At 35.6% G+C, this 14,789-nt stretch overlaps 1 protein-coding gene across 3 annotated transcripts; it reads right to left on the bottom strand.

Moving 5' to 3' along the window:
• Nucleotides 1-1,302: 1,302 nt before the first annotated feature.
• copz2 (COPI coat complex subunit zeta 2) lies at nt 1,303-13,731 on the bottom strand. 3 transcript variants are annotated; one of them, XM_017685538.1, is made up of 10 exons: nt 13,665-13,731; nt 11,645-11,713; nt 11,308-11,392; nt 9,863-9,954; nt 8,144-8,199; nt 6,854-6,931; nt 6,708-6,759; nt 3,936-3,974; nt 3,544-3,576; nt 1,303-2,102 (listed from the first exon to the last, which is right to left on the bottom strand). In XM_017685538.1, exons 1-10 carry the CDS (start codon nt 13,680-13,682, stop codon nt 2,055-2,057), a joined length of 570 nt encoding a protein of 189 aa, XP_017541027.1. In that variant the 5' UTR covers nt 13,683-13,731; the 3' UTR covers nt 1,303-2,054. The 3 variants fall into 3 exon arrangements, 2 of the variants coding, with proteins under 2 accessions (XP_017541027.1, XP_017541040.1); XR_001856737.1 differs by lacking the exon at nt 3,544-3,576 and adding an exon at nt 6,134-6,311 and having other exon boundaries at nt 2,053-2,102; XM_017685551.1 differs by lacking the exon at nt 3,544-3,576.
• Between the last annotated feature and the right edge of the window lie 1,058 nt (nt 13,732-14,789).

Here is a 14,789-nt window from a genome sequence, read left to right as displayed (position 1 = left end):
TAAAACATGCATGTCTAATTTTGTAGTTTTATTATTTTTATACAGCAAATAAAGTAGGAGAACAGTGAATATATTATCATATAACAACACATTTCCTACACAATCGACACCTCAGGTTCTTTGTTTGGCATTTTAATTCAATTGTTCTGTTTATTACCATTTTACTAATGAAGTCTGTCAGTTTATAACACTTCAGGTGTTAATAAAGCGCTGCGCAGGCATATTTCATCGCTGATCGGAAAAGTAGATTCTTCTACTTGAAGAAAAATCCAGTCGAGTTTGGTGAAAGCTGCTATTGGATAAAAAGGGTGGGCGGAGATGCCCTGACGACACGCACACAGACCTCTGGCGTCCAATAGCAGAATAGGCCACGCCCTCTGAAGTTGTTAAAATTCATGACACACACGCAGACGTAAAGAATATGTAAAATGATCATTGGTCCGCTCCAAACTTCCAACCACCAATAAAAATAAAGGTGCCAGTTGTAGAGAAAAAAGCCTCAGCAGACACCAGGCATCGTACCAAAATAATATTTATTAACATCTAGTGACAATAATGTCAGTTACATCTATGAAGGAGCAAGTTCAAACGAATTCCTAGAGAAAAATCTGTGCACACACTGTTAATGGGAGGTAACACTAAAATAACACCAAAATAAAAACGGCTTGGATATATATTAAAATATTAATAAATGCTAAAAAAGTTAAAGTATCAATTAATACTGAAGGAAATTTTATATATATATATATATATATATATATATATATATATATATATATATATATATATATATATATATATATATACACACACATATATACACACACACACACACATACATATATATATATATAAATGTGTATGACATATATACATACATGATATATATATATATATATATATATATATATATATATATATATATATATATATATATATATATATATATATATATATATATATATTCCTTCAGTATTGATACTTTAACATTAATTTTTTATCATTAATTAATTATACTTTTGGTCCATATACTCTCTGAGCTTAAAGGCAGATCTGTTTTTTCAAATCTATCAAATCAAATGGGAGTTTTTAAGTTTCCAATCTTACCAAGTAATAGAGAATCCAGATTTGATTGTGAAAATATATGTAAAAATTGCATGTAAAAATATATAAAACGGGTTAGGTACATGTTCACCAAAGTTATAACTATACAAACTTACATCCGTTCAGATTAGATTAAGAAATGTTCTGTGCCATTTTTTCTGAACCCTTCAAACTACCAAGTTTCCCTTTCTTATACTCTTTGGTTTCTGAGCATGTTTTTATTTTAGTTGAAACATTAGCATTTGCATAACATAATGTAACATAATGTAGCATACTGCCACTTGTTTAACTGCATCTACATTTTAAATAGTTCACACTCAGGACAAACAGACCAAAAAGTGACATTTGTTGTGCATTAAAACATTTGCACCCCTAAATTGCAAAGAACACACCAAATGAGTTGACTTACAATAAGAAAAAGTGGCCCTAGTTGCAATGACGCTTAAAATAATAAATACTTACACAGAGTTTGCCACAAAAGCCATACAGATTTGAGTACTTTTTACAGCTCACTTAACCTCACTGGCTTGTGAGAGATCTATGCAGGCATGTTGGAAATATTCAGTGCAAACAAGATCAGCTCTTACTGACCACAATTCAAAATCCAAGAAAACGTCTTAAATAATTCATCCATCCATCCATTTTCCAAGCCGCTTCTCCGAAACAGTTGCGGGGGGTGCTGGAGCCTATCCCAGCAGTCTTCGGGGGCAAGGCAGGATTTCTTAAATAATTGCCCTTCAAATTAAAATGTGTAGTTATTGGGCCTTTTTTATAGTTTCATAACAGCATAATCTGTTTAACAAAGCATTCAAGTCTGAATGGCTTAATACAAAAACAGCTACTTTCACAATTCATTAGCCTAGAGAGTTTCATAAAATCAAAGCTGCATAGCTACAATGCTTCTCATTCCCTTTAGATCATTAACAGGTCTGCTCTCTTGGCAAAGGAGATTACTTCAGTATTGACCACTTGATCTGTTCTTTTGCAGACTGTAACACCTGGAAAAAAGTAAAAGTGATAGGTTTAGTTCATTTAGTGATATGGCCACATGTCCTGTGAGATCTGCACATAATGACCATTAAGATTTGTAACACATATAATGGTCCACAAAAATGAAGATGGGAATGTGTAATGATACTGTAGGTTTGAGAGGGAACGTTTCTCAGAGAAAATGCAACATTTCAGCCACCAGGTGGCGCATGGAGACCACTATTCAATGAGACATGTTTTTTCAGTAACCTGTAACTGGGTGACATCAATGTACACTGATTTTTCAAAATGCCTTTATAATGTAATCGTTAAGATGTAAACAAAGTCATTCAGAGTGGTTTTGTGTGAAATGCTCCTTTCCATAAAAACCGAGTCAAGATTCTTCATAGTGGCATTTAATGTCTCTAAAAGCTCCATTGCAGAAAGCTATTACATGAAAAAATAAGGGAAAAGAATTATGGATGATGATGACTGAGACACTATTTCACATGCATTTCTAAATGACTCAGTTTACAGGGAAATGATTGCAGCTATATTCATAATGAGTTTATTCAGACCACAATATACAGTAATGTAAGATATCCTAGGGTTCAGTATTTCTCTGTTGAGCAGAGTTCAAAATCTGTCCCTTACTCAATTAGAGAGAAGACTCTTGGCATAAATGATCTCTATGGGACCATTTTTAAACCATTCTTTAAAGAACCTTAAACCACAGATTCTCCATAATAGAGAAGAACTATTTAACCATGCAAATATCCATCCAGTATTCAAAATTGCTCAGTGCCTTTTTAAAGAACCTCTGAAAAATCACTTTTAAGGGTGTACTGGTTTGACTAGGTTCTGAATTCATATACTTAGATTTAAAAACAGAGTTGTTGACTTCAATGTTAGCAAAAATGAATGTGAAAAAATATTCATACATGGTGAAAAATGTAATCTAAGAGAGTTATATTCATTTGACAAACTTTCTTTTGGAACTGCAATTTTCAATTGTTTACCTGACTATGATTAGTTATATGAGTTATATTATAGTTATATGAGCTTTTGTCTAACAAGCTTTCTAATGAACTTTTTGTCTACTTTTTAATATTTTGAGTGTCCACACACACACACATACACACACACACAATATATATATATATATATATATATATATATATATATATATATATATATATATCTATAGACAGATAGATACATAGACAGACAGACAGATAGATACATAGATAGACACAGTCTAAAGAAAAAAAGAAAAACATGCATCTCCATTTTTGTCTATTGTTATTTGAGCTTAGCATTTGCCCTTTACACCATGTGAATATTTCATGATAAATGGACAAACAAAAATTCTCCAAAACACACTGGTTAGTCACTTTCTTACCATTCTGAGTCATATTGCGTGCATGCATGTGTGTCTGCATGAGTGCGTTTGTGTGTGAGCACACTTACATTAGAGGTGAGAGCCAGTTTCTCAGTGATATGCTATGTGGGGTGAGGGTCATAGAGCAGGGTTAGTGTATAAAGCTCATATTAGACACAGAAAAAGCACAGCTGATACTGCTGAAAATGTTAGTGTTAGAGCGCTGATATTCATCAAGACTGACATGCACTTCATCTAAGCACTATGCTAAGAAGCATTCGTATTAAAGCAGCATTTTGAGCACTTTACTAGCATGAGCAATGTACAGGGCTTTGCATTTACACTAAGACACAGCTGCGCACAGTGTAGCATCTGCTTTAGAATTTAGTTATAAAATTTTAAAAAGTTTCAATGTATGATATATGGTATGCATATGTATGAGGGAGAGAGCTTTTGTGAATGCAAGTGCATTTTTTATTACCTGAGCCACGCTCTGCTCTGATAATGGGTTGTCATCAGCCTGAAACACAGGACAAACTTTAGACAGACGCCCCTGGTCATTTTTTTATTTGTTTTGCATGAGTGAAAATAAATAAAGTGCTTCACTGTGAATTGTTGTAACAACATTGGATAAAAATCTTCTAAGTGGCCTACAGCGCTTTTTAGAATGAAACCCTTCAAGATTCATACACAATTACTGTTTATTTGCTAAATTTAACATATTAAATAACAAAATAAAAAATCTGTGCATCTGTGCAAAGGTTATGTGTTGTCTCTGTATGTTACATGCGGTAAATAAATAGAAATGATGCACTAAATTTTGAAGAAAATTTTCAATTTTTTTTATTCCCAGTAGATAATGTGTTAACTTCTTTCACTTAGAAAATCAACAAAAGTTTTTTTTTTATTTACTTAGAGATGTTCAAACTTGTGCATATGACTGTATATACAACCAAAAACAAATAACAAGAGTTGGCCAAACAACAAAACACAAAGCAGTGATAGTAAATATGATGACATTTTAGCTATACACACTAACAATGCCTACAAATAACAATCACACTAACAACACATAAGCCTAGTGATGCATGCCTGGAATTGGAAGATTTTTGCTCAAAATACATAGTTGGCAATTGGCCAATTTTTATTTGATTTTGGTTGATTTGTGTCATAATTTTATGATGTAAATTAGTCAAGTATGTGCACTCTGGCTCTTGGAATAATCGCTGCTACACCTACAGTCATATGCAAAAGTCTGGATACCCCTGGTTTGTTGATTTTCTAAGAGAAAAGGAGTCATGACATTCTCATAATTGAATACTGCATTTGATGTATATTTGTATGAATACAACATCCTCATAATTAAATATTGCATTTTATGTATATTTTTAGGAATATTTATTAGGTTTTTAGAGCAGAGTTATGTGTTTAACATATTTACACTTAGAATCAACAATACATGTAATTTTACATGGGTGTCTGTTGTGGCATAAATAAGCTTGACTCATTGTGTTAAAAATGCATTACCTTTAATGCAGCACTTTATTATATTCGTGTTAGCTGATATTTTCATTTAAGAACTGTACATGCCAGTTTGCCACATGAAAGATCAAATAATGTTTTTATAATGTAACTTTGGCAAACAGAGAATGACTGGAAATGTGCTTGTGTGTTTCATGTGTTCATTTAGCCCCCACAGTATGAGCTTGGATCTATTTAAAAATAAATAAATAAAACAATCCAATTTGGCTGTAAGGACACTGGAATCAGCCATAAAAATGTATGATTGTGGCAGCCCTACATAAAAACTCAAACTCAGCTTCATAAGACAGTTAGTCTCAGTCTGAGATTTAGCAGGGCAAATCAAAAGAAAAATGTAATGATAAATGAAAGAATTGAAAGTCCTAATGGTGCAAATCTGGAACAAACCTTTGTTCTTCTGACCAACTCAGAAGATATCATTTTTTTGTCTAACCATATACTACATTTGTTTCAAATCTGATACAAAGTTATTTTTGAGTGTATTGTGTTGCAAAATGAAAAAAAATTTACTTTTTTAAATGTTTTGCTGCCTTAACATAAATTTCTAAAAAGTTGGTAGTGCATATTCAAAACTACTTACACAATGTAAATTGGCTGTAAATGTGATTAATTTCTTAGCTCATTGTGTTATTATCACCACTGTCTTAAAAAAACAAGTATCACCTCAATTTTTATTTTTCTACATACTTTGAGCACAGCAGCTGCTCTTTAGTGTGAAAATTACATGATAAATGGACAAATAGAAATAAACCAAAATTGCTTGGAATAAAATCTCTTTAAATTAATGCATATTAAATATTAGGAACGTTCTTGCCTTCTCCTAAAAGCTAGCATTTTTGAAATACTTGTTTTTCACACAGTGATGACATGTAAATACATGGTTACACTTGAATTTTACAGCAACCAAAAGTAATACATAAGAGAAACGAAGAGTTTAAAAATGAACATGGGGTTTAGTGTGTGTTAATGTGTGAAGACAATTTTGAATATATCTTGTGTTTAAATGCTCAAAAGCAAGAATCACTGTAAGTTCTAGAAGACAGCCTACGTAAGATTGTCTTCATAAAGTCTGCTCGGGCAGCAAAGTGTCGTTTCTGCTTCAGAGAGTGAGCACACTTGTCCACACCATGCAGTTACCTGACCATATCCTCTCTCCCTCCCCCCACAGCCCACTCTCTTTCAATGTGAGGAGAAGGAGGAGGAGAGGAGGGGTGGTCTCTGTGAGTTATAAAAGCTGGCTCTTCTGGCCCTGGCCCTCCATGTTACCCGTGATGTAATCGAACAGGACAAAGCCAAAGGCCTGCTCCGACAAACACTGACAGAGTAGAGGAGTGAATATTTAGCCATAAGAGACTGTATGTGCGTTTGACAATGCAAATATAGCTTGAATTGTTTTTATCATTTATTCCCAGTGCTTAATAATAATGTAGCAGCATAATCATGCTGAAGCTATTTCCTCCACTGTTAACACTCCAGACAGAATGCAACCTAATAGGCCCAACCAAGCCCAACCACAAAACCCACAAACCCCTGGTTCATCTACTCTCCCTAACATGCAGCATAGATTTGAGCCAGATTCTCTAAACAGAAGCAGAAAAACCACAAGCTAGTCTGAACTCAATAGGAAACTGTCCATTTCTATCATGAGGTCACACACACAACCTGTTGACTCAGGCTGGTAAAGTTTTCCTCACTGTGTTCATGCTCTTACCCTGTAGTTGACCTTCTCCACTACCTGCTGAGGGTCGCTCTCCAGGATCACCCTGCCAACCAAGAGCAGTGAGGTGTAAGATGGCAGCAACACGCCACATGTTCCGCAGTGAAGGTAATTAATTATTCTCCCTTTTTAAAGCTTACCCTCCATCAATGATCTCATCCACCACCAGAAAGACTCCATCCAGATTATCTAGCAGACATCGTCTCTCAACATTTTTCCTGAAACAGAATGCAGGCATGTTTAGTCTCTACATTCTGTGATTTGATCACTGAACAATACCATTCTTTAGCTTGGAACCACTGTTTCCAATAGCATGCAGTACTGCGCCAAAGTCAGAGACCACCCAAACTTCATTTATTAAATTTTAAGTCAAAACAGTTAATGAGCACACATTCATGTTTCAAGAAAATGAAAAAAAAAGCAGAAAATACATTTAACAAAAATTACACTGAAACCTCAAGCTAAATATAATATCAAAAATGTCAGTATTTATTTGTCAGTGTCCACTTATTAGCTGGGCCTTCAGGAGCTCTTTATCATGACTTCCATTCTTTTCAGGAGACTTGTGGTCAGTTTTTTCAATGAAATCTGCAGGGATGTTTTTCCACACCGCCAAAGTTCAGTCTTAGAAGTTGGTTGAAGTTTCTGTCTCTCAAAATTCAAGTAATTTCAAACACAATCAGTGATGTTGAGGTCTGGATTCTGGGACAGCCAGTCAACTGTTCTGAACAAATCAGCAGATTCTTTGTTTGATTTGCAAATAATCTTTTATTCTTCTTTTTCCTTTTCTAAGTATTGGCTTCTTAATATCTACATATCCTTTCAGACTCATAGAGCTGAGCTGTCTTCTCACAGTGGATGGATAGACAAGAACACCTGTGGATTTTTTCACTGGAGCTCGATTTTCTTCTCTCTGTATTGTTTACCTGATAGTGACAGATAGATATAATAGAAATTTTGACTGGAAATAAAATGAAAGGAGGTCTCTGACTTACGCACAGTTGGGGGTACATGCATACATTGTTTCAAATATACTTTTGTTACTCTACAGCTTTACAGGTCTAAAATAATTTGTAGAAAGTTTTAAGAAATGAAGAAATTTTAGATGTTTCCACAATGATGAATAGAGTAGATGTGGATGATTCTAAAATGAGAAAGAAAGCTGCACTGACAATGTTAAAAGGTTATCCAGACTGCTGTTTACCAGCAAATGAGATATTAAATAAAACATCTAAAAACTTTTTTCTAGTGCCTAGTTTGTATTAGACTGAAATATGCTATTATTGAATACAAAAACAACATTCATATGACAAGTGATTCCAAATTTCTGAACAGTAGTTCATGTCTCTTACTGTATGTATTTATTGCTTAATAATTCTTGTTTTACTAGTTTGCATGTAATGTGAACTATGTGTTTAACATGAACACACCTCAAGATCTGACTGAGTGATTCAAATAAGCAATTCAGCACTGCCATCAACATGAGCTGTGGAAAAGAAGAGAAATGTCAGATTCTTCATACTTCTTTATTTAATCTCTGTTTCTTTCTTATTCTTGATACAATACTGTAAAAGACTTAGACCACCTGAGAAAATTATATTTAAAACTAATTATCTGAGCAGTACACAGAATCTATTCAAATAAACATTCATATCATCATTTTTTATTTTAGCTGTGTTAGTGTGTATGTTTGTTAGTTTGCTTAATCATTTCCAAACCTCTCCTCAAGAAAGCCCACTTTTCATAGTTACTATCCAATGACTAATTCAAGTTGAAGGGGAATTCACAGATTTTTAAAAATTTCAAAATTTCTGCTTAATTCAATGACTAAAATGGAAACAAACTCATTCAGAGTTGCTTGACGTGAATCAAAGGATCACAATATCTACAGAACAAATATAGCCATTTTATTTACTACTCAAAATCACCTATCTACACATCTTCTGAGTTTTAATTGCAATGTTGATAACTGTAAAATAGTGATAAATCTGAGAACATACGCTTTCACCCTGCATTCACCCCTACATCATAATGGATGTCATAAAAACCTTTGACACCAAAATTGTCTCTCAAAACAATTGTAAAACAGTATCTCAGATATCAAGCATATTCAGATCCAATTCATGTAATAGCTCTCTGTGAAAAAGCTTTTAAAGACATGAAATGATTTGGAGGTCTGGTTCCTAACACCACTACTGTGAACAATTCTGTCTTAGTAACCTTCTCTAGAACAAAGCATTTCACTTCATATCACTGTAAATGACACTGATGCTGCAAACAGCCCATTTTGAAGTCACTGCTTCTGAGATGCCACAACAACCAGCTCATTTACATGTATCCAACTATTCACCAAACAGATGTTTAGCCCCCCCAATTCACATTAAAAATTTCAGGAGTGTTTCAGCTCTGAGTGCTGTTTGAATGAAGCACAACATAGGACAGCCAATCAGAACACAGCTCACTTATCTTATTTATCTTAAGTATGAAAGGCACAGTAACACCTGCTTAACACAAAAGGATAAAGCGAGTTTAGAAAATGATAATGTAAAAATTAATTATTACCATTTTTGGTACATAAAACCACACAAATTTTATACGTGGCAAAATACACTAAAAATGTATTATACAGGCCCTTTAAGACTTTGTGAGTTCCCCCTCACAACTGACAATTATATCATTCAATAAGGCACTGTTTAACTAAAAGTAATGTAGTCTGTTCATTTTTTTACCATATGGAATTGTATCACTATAATGATTAGTTAGTGCCATTTTTAGCTTTATAATATCATTTTGTTATATAATTAACATTTTGTTACATATAACAGAATTTTTACTTCAGTCAGGGCCCAGTGTATATGTAACAGATGCTAAAAGAACAGATTAATTAAATTTCATGTGTTCACAATGATTCATTCTGTAATAATAGCTGATTGTATGAAGTGAAACAAAGCGACCTGGTCTGCATGTGCTCTCAGAATACTGGGTTTGACCTAGAAGATAGTTTACCTTTGCTTTCTCACAGCCGTGTTAAGCTGTGACCACCCATTTGGATAAACATTTAATTCGGCATACATGATAATGAGTGGAGAAAGAAACATAAGGCAGCTCCACCATTTTCTTACTGACTGATTTCTCACAGAAATACCCACCTCATTCTCCTGTGCGCTGCCCACCACATAGAAGAACAAGTCTATGCTGCTCTTGTAGACTATGGTCATGCCCTCCAGGAAGGCTATTTCATCTGAAAGAGCATATGGAGGCAACAGGCTGTGGGTGTTACTGAATAGCATTCAATTCCTAAGGACAATTTAAGACTCAGACACTCACATGCATATACAAGCTTGGCCTGGGGACTAGCACGTAAAAGAAAGGTTTTAAACTTGATCAGTAACAACCTGAAGACACAATAGAGGACGGTCAATATTCAATTTCAGTTTTTTTAGGGGGGGGGGGGGGAGTAGTATATGCATGTGTAGTCATCATAGACCAGACACAACCTAGAAAAGGGTGGGAATGTGAGGGTTGGTTAGCAGTATTAATAACCAACAGTATCACCCCATGGGGCAGAGGGGAACTTTCTATTGTATGAGCACTGGGCTTCATTCACACCACCGAGAGAAACAGCTGGGAGTGGATGAACTAGTTCCTTGCCCTCTTGTTGAATTGTAACCAGAGATACAAGTGTGAAAGGGACAGCCTACAGTTTCTGATAACACGTGAGACTGTCACAGACAGTGGTGGGTCACTTGGTAAGCTATACTCACAAAAAACAGACTGTCTAGGAAATAAGTGGACATATAGTACAATTTATGAACTGGCACTATGCTAGGAAACATCATTTTCCTTTGCTATGCTTTCACATTCCAATCTCTTTACACATTCCTAAGATCTTTTGAAAACATACGGTAGTATGCAAAACTTTGCATGCCACTGGTCAAATGATGTTTTCTGATTTTCTAAGTGAAGATAAGTTACCACATCCTCTATAAAGAACACATATTTGCACATTTTAATGCATAATTACTGTTTATTTGCTAAATAGAACAATGGAAAAATATATATATTGTTTATTCCTTATTTTTTCCTGCAGGAAAATGTCATATTTAAGTTTGTTCCCTGAAATGAATGTGTTAACATATTTGCATTTAGAAAATCAACAAAATATATCATTTGAATGGGTTCACACATTCACATATGACTAAGCCTCCAAATAAAAACCATAGCTAATTAATTAACCAGCAATATAATGACACTAATGTAACTGGCATTATAATGCTCCGTTCTTATTCTTTCACACTACAGTATTATGTGTTCCCAAAGATCTGGTAAAAGGCTAACAAGAGGATTCCTGCTTTAGGTCTGGGTTTAGAGAACATTTTAAAGCTGTTTAAAACTTGATAGATCCATTTTACTATGAAAAGGTTTTTACCTGACACCAAAACAGTTCTCTTCAAACCACTGCACTCACTGTATACCCCTATATTAGACATGTTTACTTACTCTTGATGTTGCTGTATGCTCTTAAATAAAACTCGGGGTCAATGTGATTCTTCTGATACACACATTTTAGCATACAGAAACCTAAAGAACTTACTATCTGCTTTATGCGTTTTGTTGAAGACATTCTTCTCAAAATTCTTCTGTTCCTTCATAGAGGGGTATAAGTCCGGGTCATAGTACTGAAAAAGCAGATTCACAACTTGTAATACACACGTATTATGCACATTATACATGCAGAGAATATAATAAAGAATAACTAATAAATAAACCACACTTGTTTTAATCAGTTTGCCTGTGTTTGCCTGTAGCTAATCTTCGCAGTTGAAAAGGGGCTTAAAGTGTGTGCATTTCACTTTTACTTTATTGAGCCTCAGTTGTCAGAAAAAGAAATCCAAGGATCTCCTCTATAGAACAATAAGATTGGCAAATACCTTTGAAAGCAGTCTGTTTCCATCGTTATCCAAGATGAAGACTGCTTTCACTGTGTACAGAGAAGGTTCCTTAATAAAAAAAAGTGCATTACCATTATTTGCTGCATATCATAACAGCTTTTTAATAGTTACAGTTATGTTTATAGCTTTTTATATTTAACCAGTTTTTGAAGTGAGAAAATGTTTTGCAGGTGAAGACTTCATTGGTATACCATCGCATAATCATGACAAATGAGTTTGTTTCTAGAAAACTAAACAAACTGGACCTGAAATATCAAAAAACACATGAGAACATTGCAGTTAATGGGAGCAGGAATGTGTGTTGGAGGTGGTGGAATGCTTTATGTCTCTTCTTCCATTTCGCAGACTGAATCTGTCCGGACCAAAGTTCTGTTATGCACTGACTGCCACTGATCCAGAGTCTGAGTGTACCACAGAACTTGGGCCCGAAGAACAGAACAAAAGAACACGAGTTTTGGGGGAGGTGGGCTGAAATAAAACTGGTTAATCACATTTTAGGAGGTGACATTTTGGTCTTTCTTAACACCTGTACAGTTCATCATGAAGCAGCCTATCATTTTCACATACCTTACACTACACCACCAAGCAAACCATTTGAAACTACTTATACTTTATATACTTACATTATTTACATTTTAGCTTGATAAAAATGTAAAAGGGCCCATATCCTATAGTTTCCCCACTCATAATGTTTTTTGTCATTTTATGCACCAACAAGAGTCATAATTCAGTTTTACATGACCATTTTCTAACTACTATTTATTTATTACAATTAAACGGGTTATTTTTGTTCCTATGACTGATATAAGTACACAAGCTTTGTTCTGAAATGCTGTAGGCTGATCAGGCACATAAAAGATATTAACTGTTTTTTGTGACATCACAAACACAATGCATTCAAAATGAGCTGTTTTTTGGAGTTTAGTCTCCATATATGGATTGTCTGGATTGGGCAGAAAATAGTAGGCATTGTAACTTTAATAACGGTTACATAGTTGATCTATCTCTTTTATTTAAAATAAGCAAGAAAAGTTAGATTTTCCATTATATGGCCCTTTTAAAAACGCTAATTAAAAATAATAATAATGCGCAGGCACGTACCAGTCCTTTTATATGGCGGTGGCTGGACGTGGGAGTGGAAAAAAAAGTAAATAGTGGTGTGTGTGTGTGTGTGTGTGTGTGTGTGTGTGTGTTGAGAGAGAGAGAGAGAGAGAGAGAGAGAGAGAGTTGTTTGCATAGAGAAGCATTTACATATTTACGTATCAACTAGGGAAACAGGATAATATACAGGACATAATGTGTTCCTTTTCCTTTTGTGCAAAAGGCAAACTGAAAAGGTCCACCTGTGGAACCAATCAGCGCAAAAAGCGCAGACTCTCCAGTAAGCACAGACGCGCCGCTACGTATCGAGGACGTGGCATCCACGTCCCACTTGGCTGGGCGCAGACAGCTCAACTTTTGTCCTAGCCTACTGGTGTATAACTTTATGCAACTGGCAACTAAAGCACAACTACCATGTTACTCTTCAGCAATGTCGCCGCTGAGGCATCCTCACAGAGAGAAACGGTCCTCATATCCTTCGTGCAAAACCTGATTTCTCTCCTGCCATACTCGCCTGAGTAGTTAACATGTGTTAGATTTGCCTTCTACTCCACACAGTATTTTTCCGCGGAGAAAGAAAGAAAAAAAGTGAAACACATATAATCAACTGCCATTGTCTACATTTTATCCCATAAAAAGACCTGTACCGTTTTCTTCGACGACTACGGACCTCTAATAATAATGCCATAATATAGGCTACAGGAGCTTAAAATAGTGTTTCAAGTTAGCACGCTAGCTTTTCAGTCAGCAGCATATGCTGCTCGAGAACACACACAGAAACGTACGAACGTCGTCATTCTTGAAAGACGTTTGAAAAAGCGGAAGAATACAATCCACACGAAATACAGATATCCTTTTTTTTCCTTCAAACTGACTGTAAATGAAATCTCAGACCTACCAGAGCCCCGGAGTCCATCGCTGTGTTCAGTGTTGACGTGGACAGCTTTGAGCTGTCAGTCCTGCTGCTCTTGTAAAAGCCTGTGAGTCATGGGGGGGCGGGGCGACGCCAGCCAATCAGACGAGCGTGAAACTGATCTCCGTCGACGGCCATGTTGGCTCTGCGGATACAGCGGCCTCCTGTTACCGTGACTCTACGGTAGAGAAACGGAATGGAGGCGGCTGCGCGTAATGCTGCCTTCAAGTCCTGGCGGAAATATGAGCGCACACGAACGCCACCAGTGGCTGTGTTTTAGTTATTCGGAGGCCTCACATGAACATGAATCGTGTTTTAACGACTTACCTTTATCCACATGCTAAAAACTAAACACAGTGCTGTGCGATTCTATGGGTTAAAATATTACGTTCGCTTTTGCTCATTTCTGTTGCAGAAGTGGTGGAGAAGTCTGTCTCTTTAACGACAGAAAAACAAAAGTAAACAAATGGAAAAAAATGCGTATCCATTTTGTTTTGTACACATATAACGTCGAATAAGACCCTTAAATTCATAGGAACCTCCGAGGCAGCAAAAATGTGCCCAAGTGAAGCAACTTGGATACTTCCTACAAATTACTGTGGTTTGTTAGATGCAAACATAACCTACGCTAACCGTGTACGCGCATGTTTGACTACAATGAGTCATTAAATGTGACTTTAAAGCTAAATTTAGCACAACCTTCAGAAGGTCTTGGGTAGATAAGTAGTTTGCTCGATGCAAACCGTTCTAAAATGGGACGAACGGTGACCCTGCAGAAAAATGACCATCAGAAATCTTTAGGATTGAAACTTAATGGTGTTGATTTCTATTTGGAATTGGTTTCCCATGGAGACCACTAGCTAATTTCCTGTAGAACACCTTTAGGTCCCATCAGGAAACAACATGCCTTTAGAATCAGCCATTGGTCAGCTGTTAAAACATATCCTTTACACGGTGATATCAACCCTCATTACAAAACCATCAGCAACCAAAAGAAAAACACAATGGTTTCTGTTTTTTAAGCAGAAAGTTATGAAATTTAACAGGTACACGACTGTACACAACTCTGTGAGCTACAGGCGAGGAAAAAAGACGACACGCAGGCGAACA

The sequence above is a fragment of the Pygocentrus nattereri genome, chromosome 14 (assembly GCF_015220715.1).
Source record: "Pygocentrus nattereri isolate fPygNat1 chromosome 14, fPygNat1.pri, whole genome shotgun sequence".
NCBI lineage: Eukaryota > Metazoa > Chordata > Actinopteri > Characiformes > Serrasalmidae > Pygocentrus > Pygocentrus nattereri.
Note: the sequence above shows the minus strand (reverse complement) of the source record. Positions and strands in the feature narration are given on the sequence as shown.

Bases quoted from the DNA above. Each gene is read 5' to 3' on its own strand.
- copz2 (XM_017685538.1), bottom strand. The intron at 6,932-8,143 runs GTGTGTTCATGT...ATTCTGTTTCAG, and splicing joins TCACTCAGTCAGATCTTGAG to GAAAAATGTTGAGAGACGAT. The intron at 6,760-6,853 runs GTAAGCTTTAAA...CTTGGTTGGCAG, and splicing joins GATGAGATCATTGATGGAGG to GGTGATCCTGGAGAGCGACC.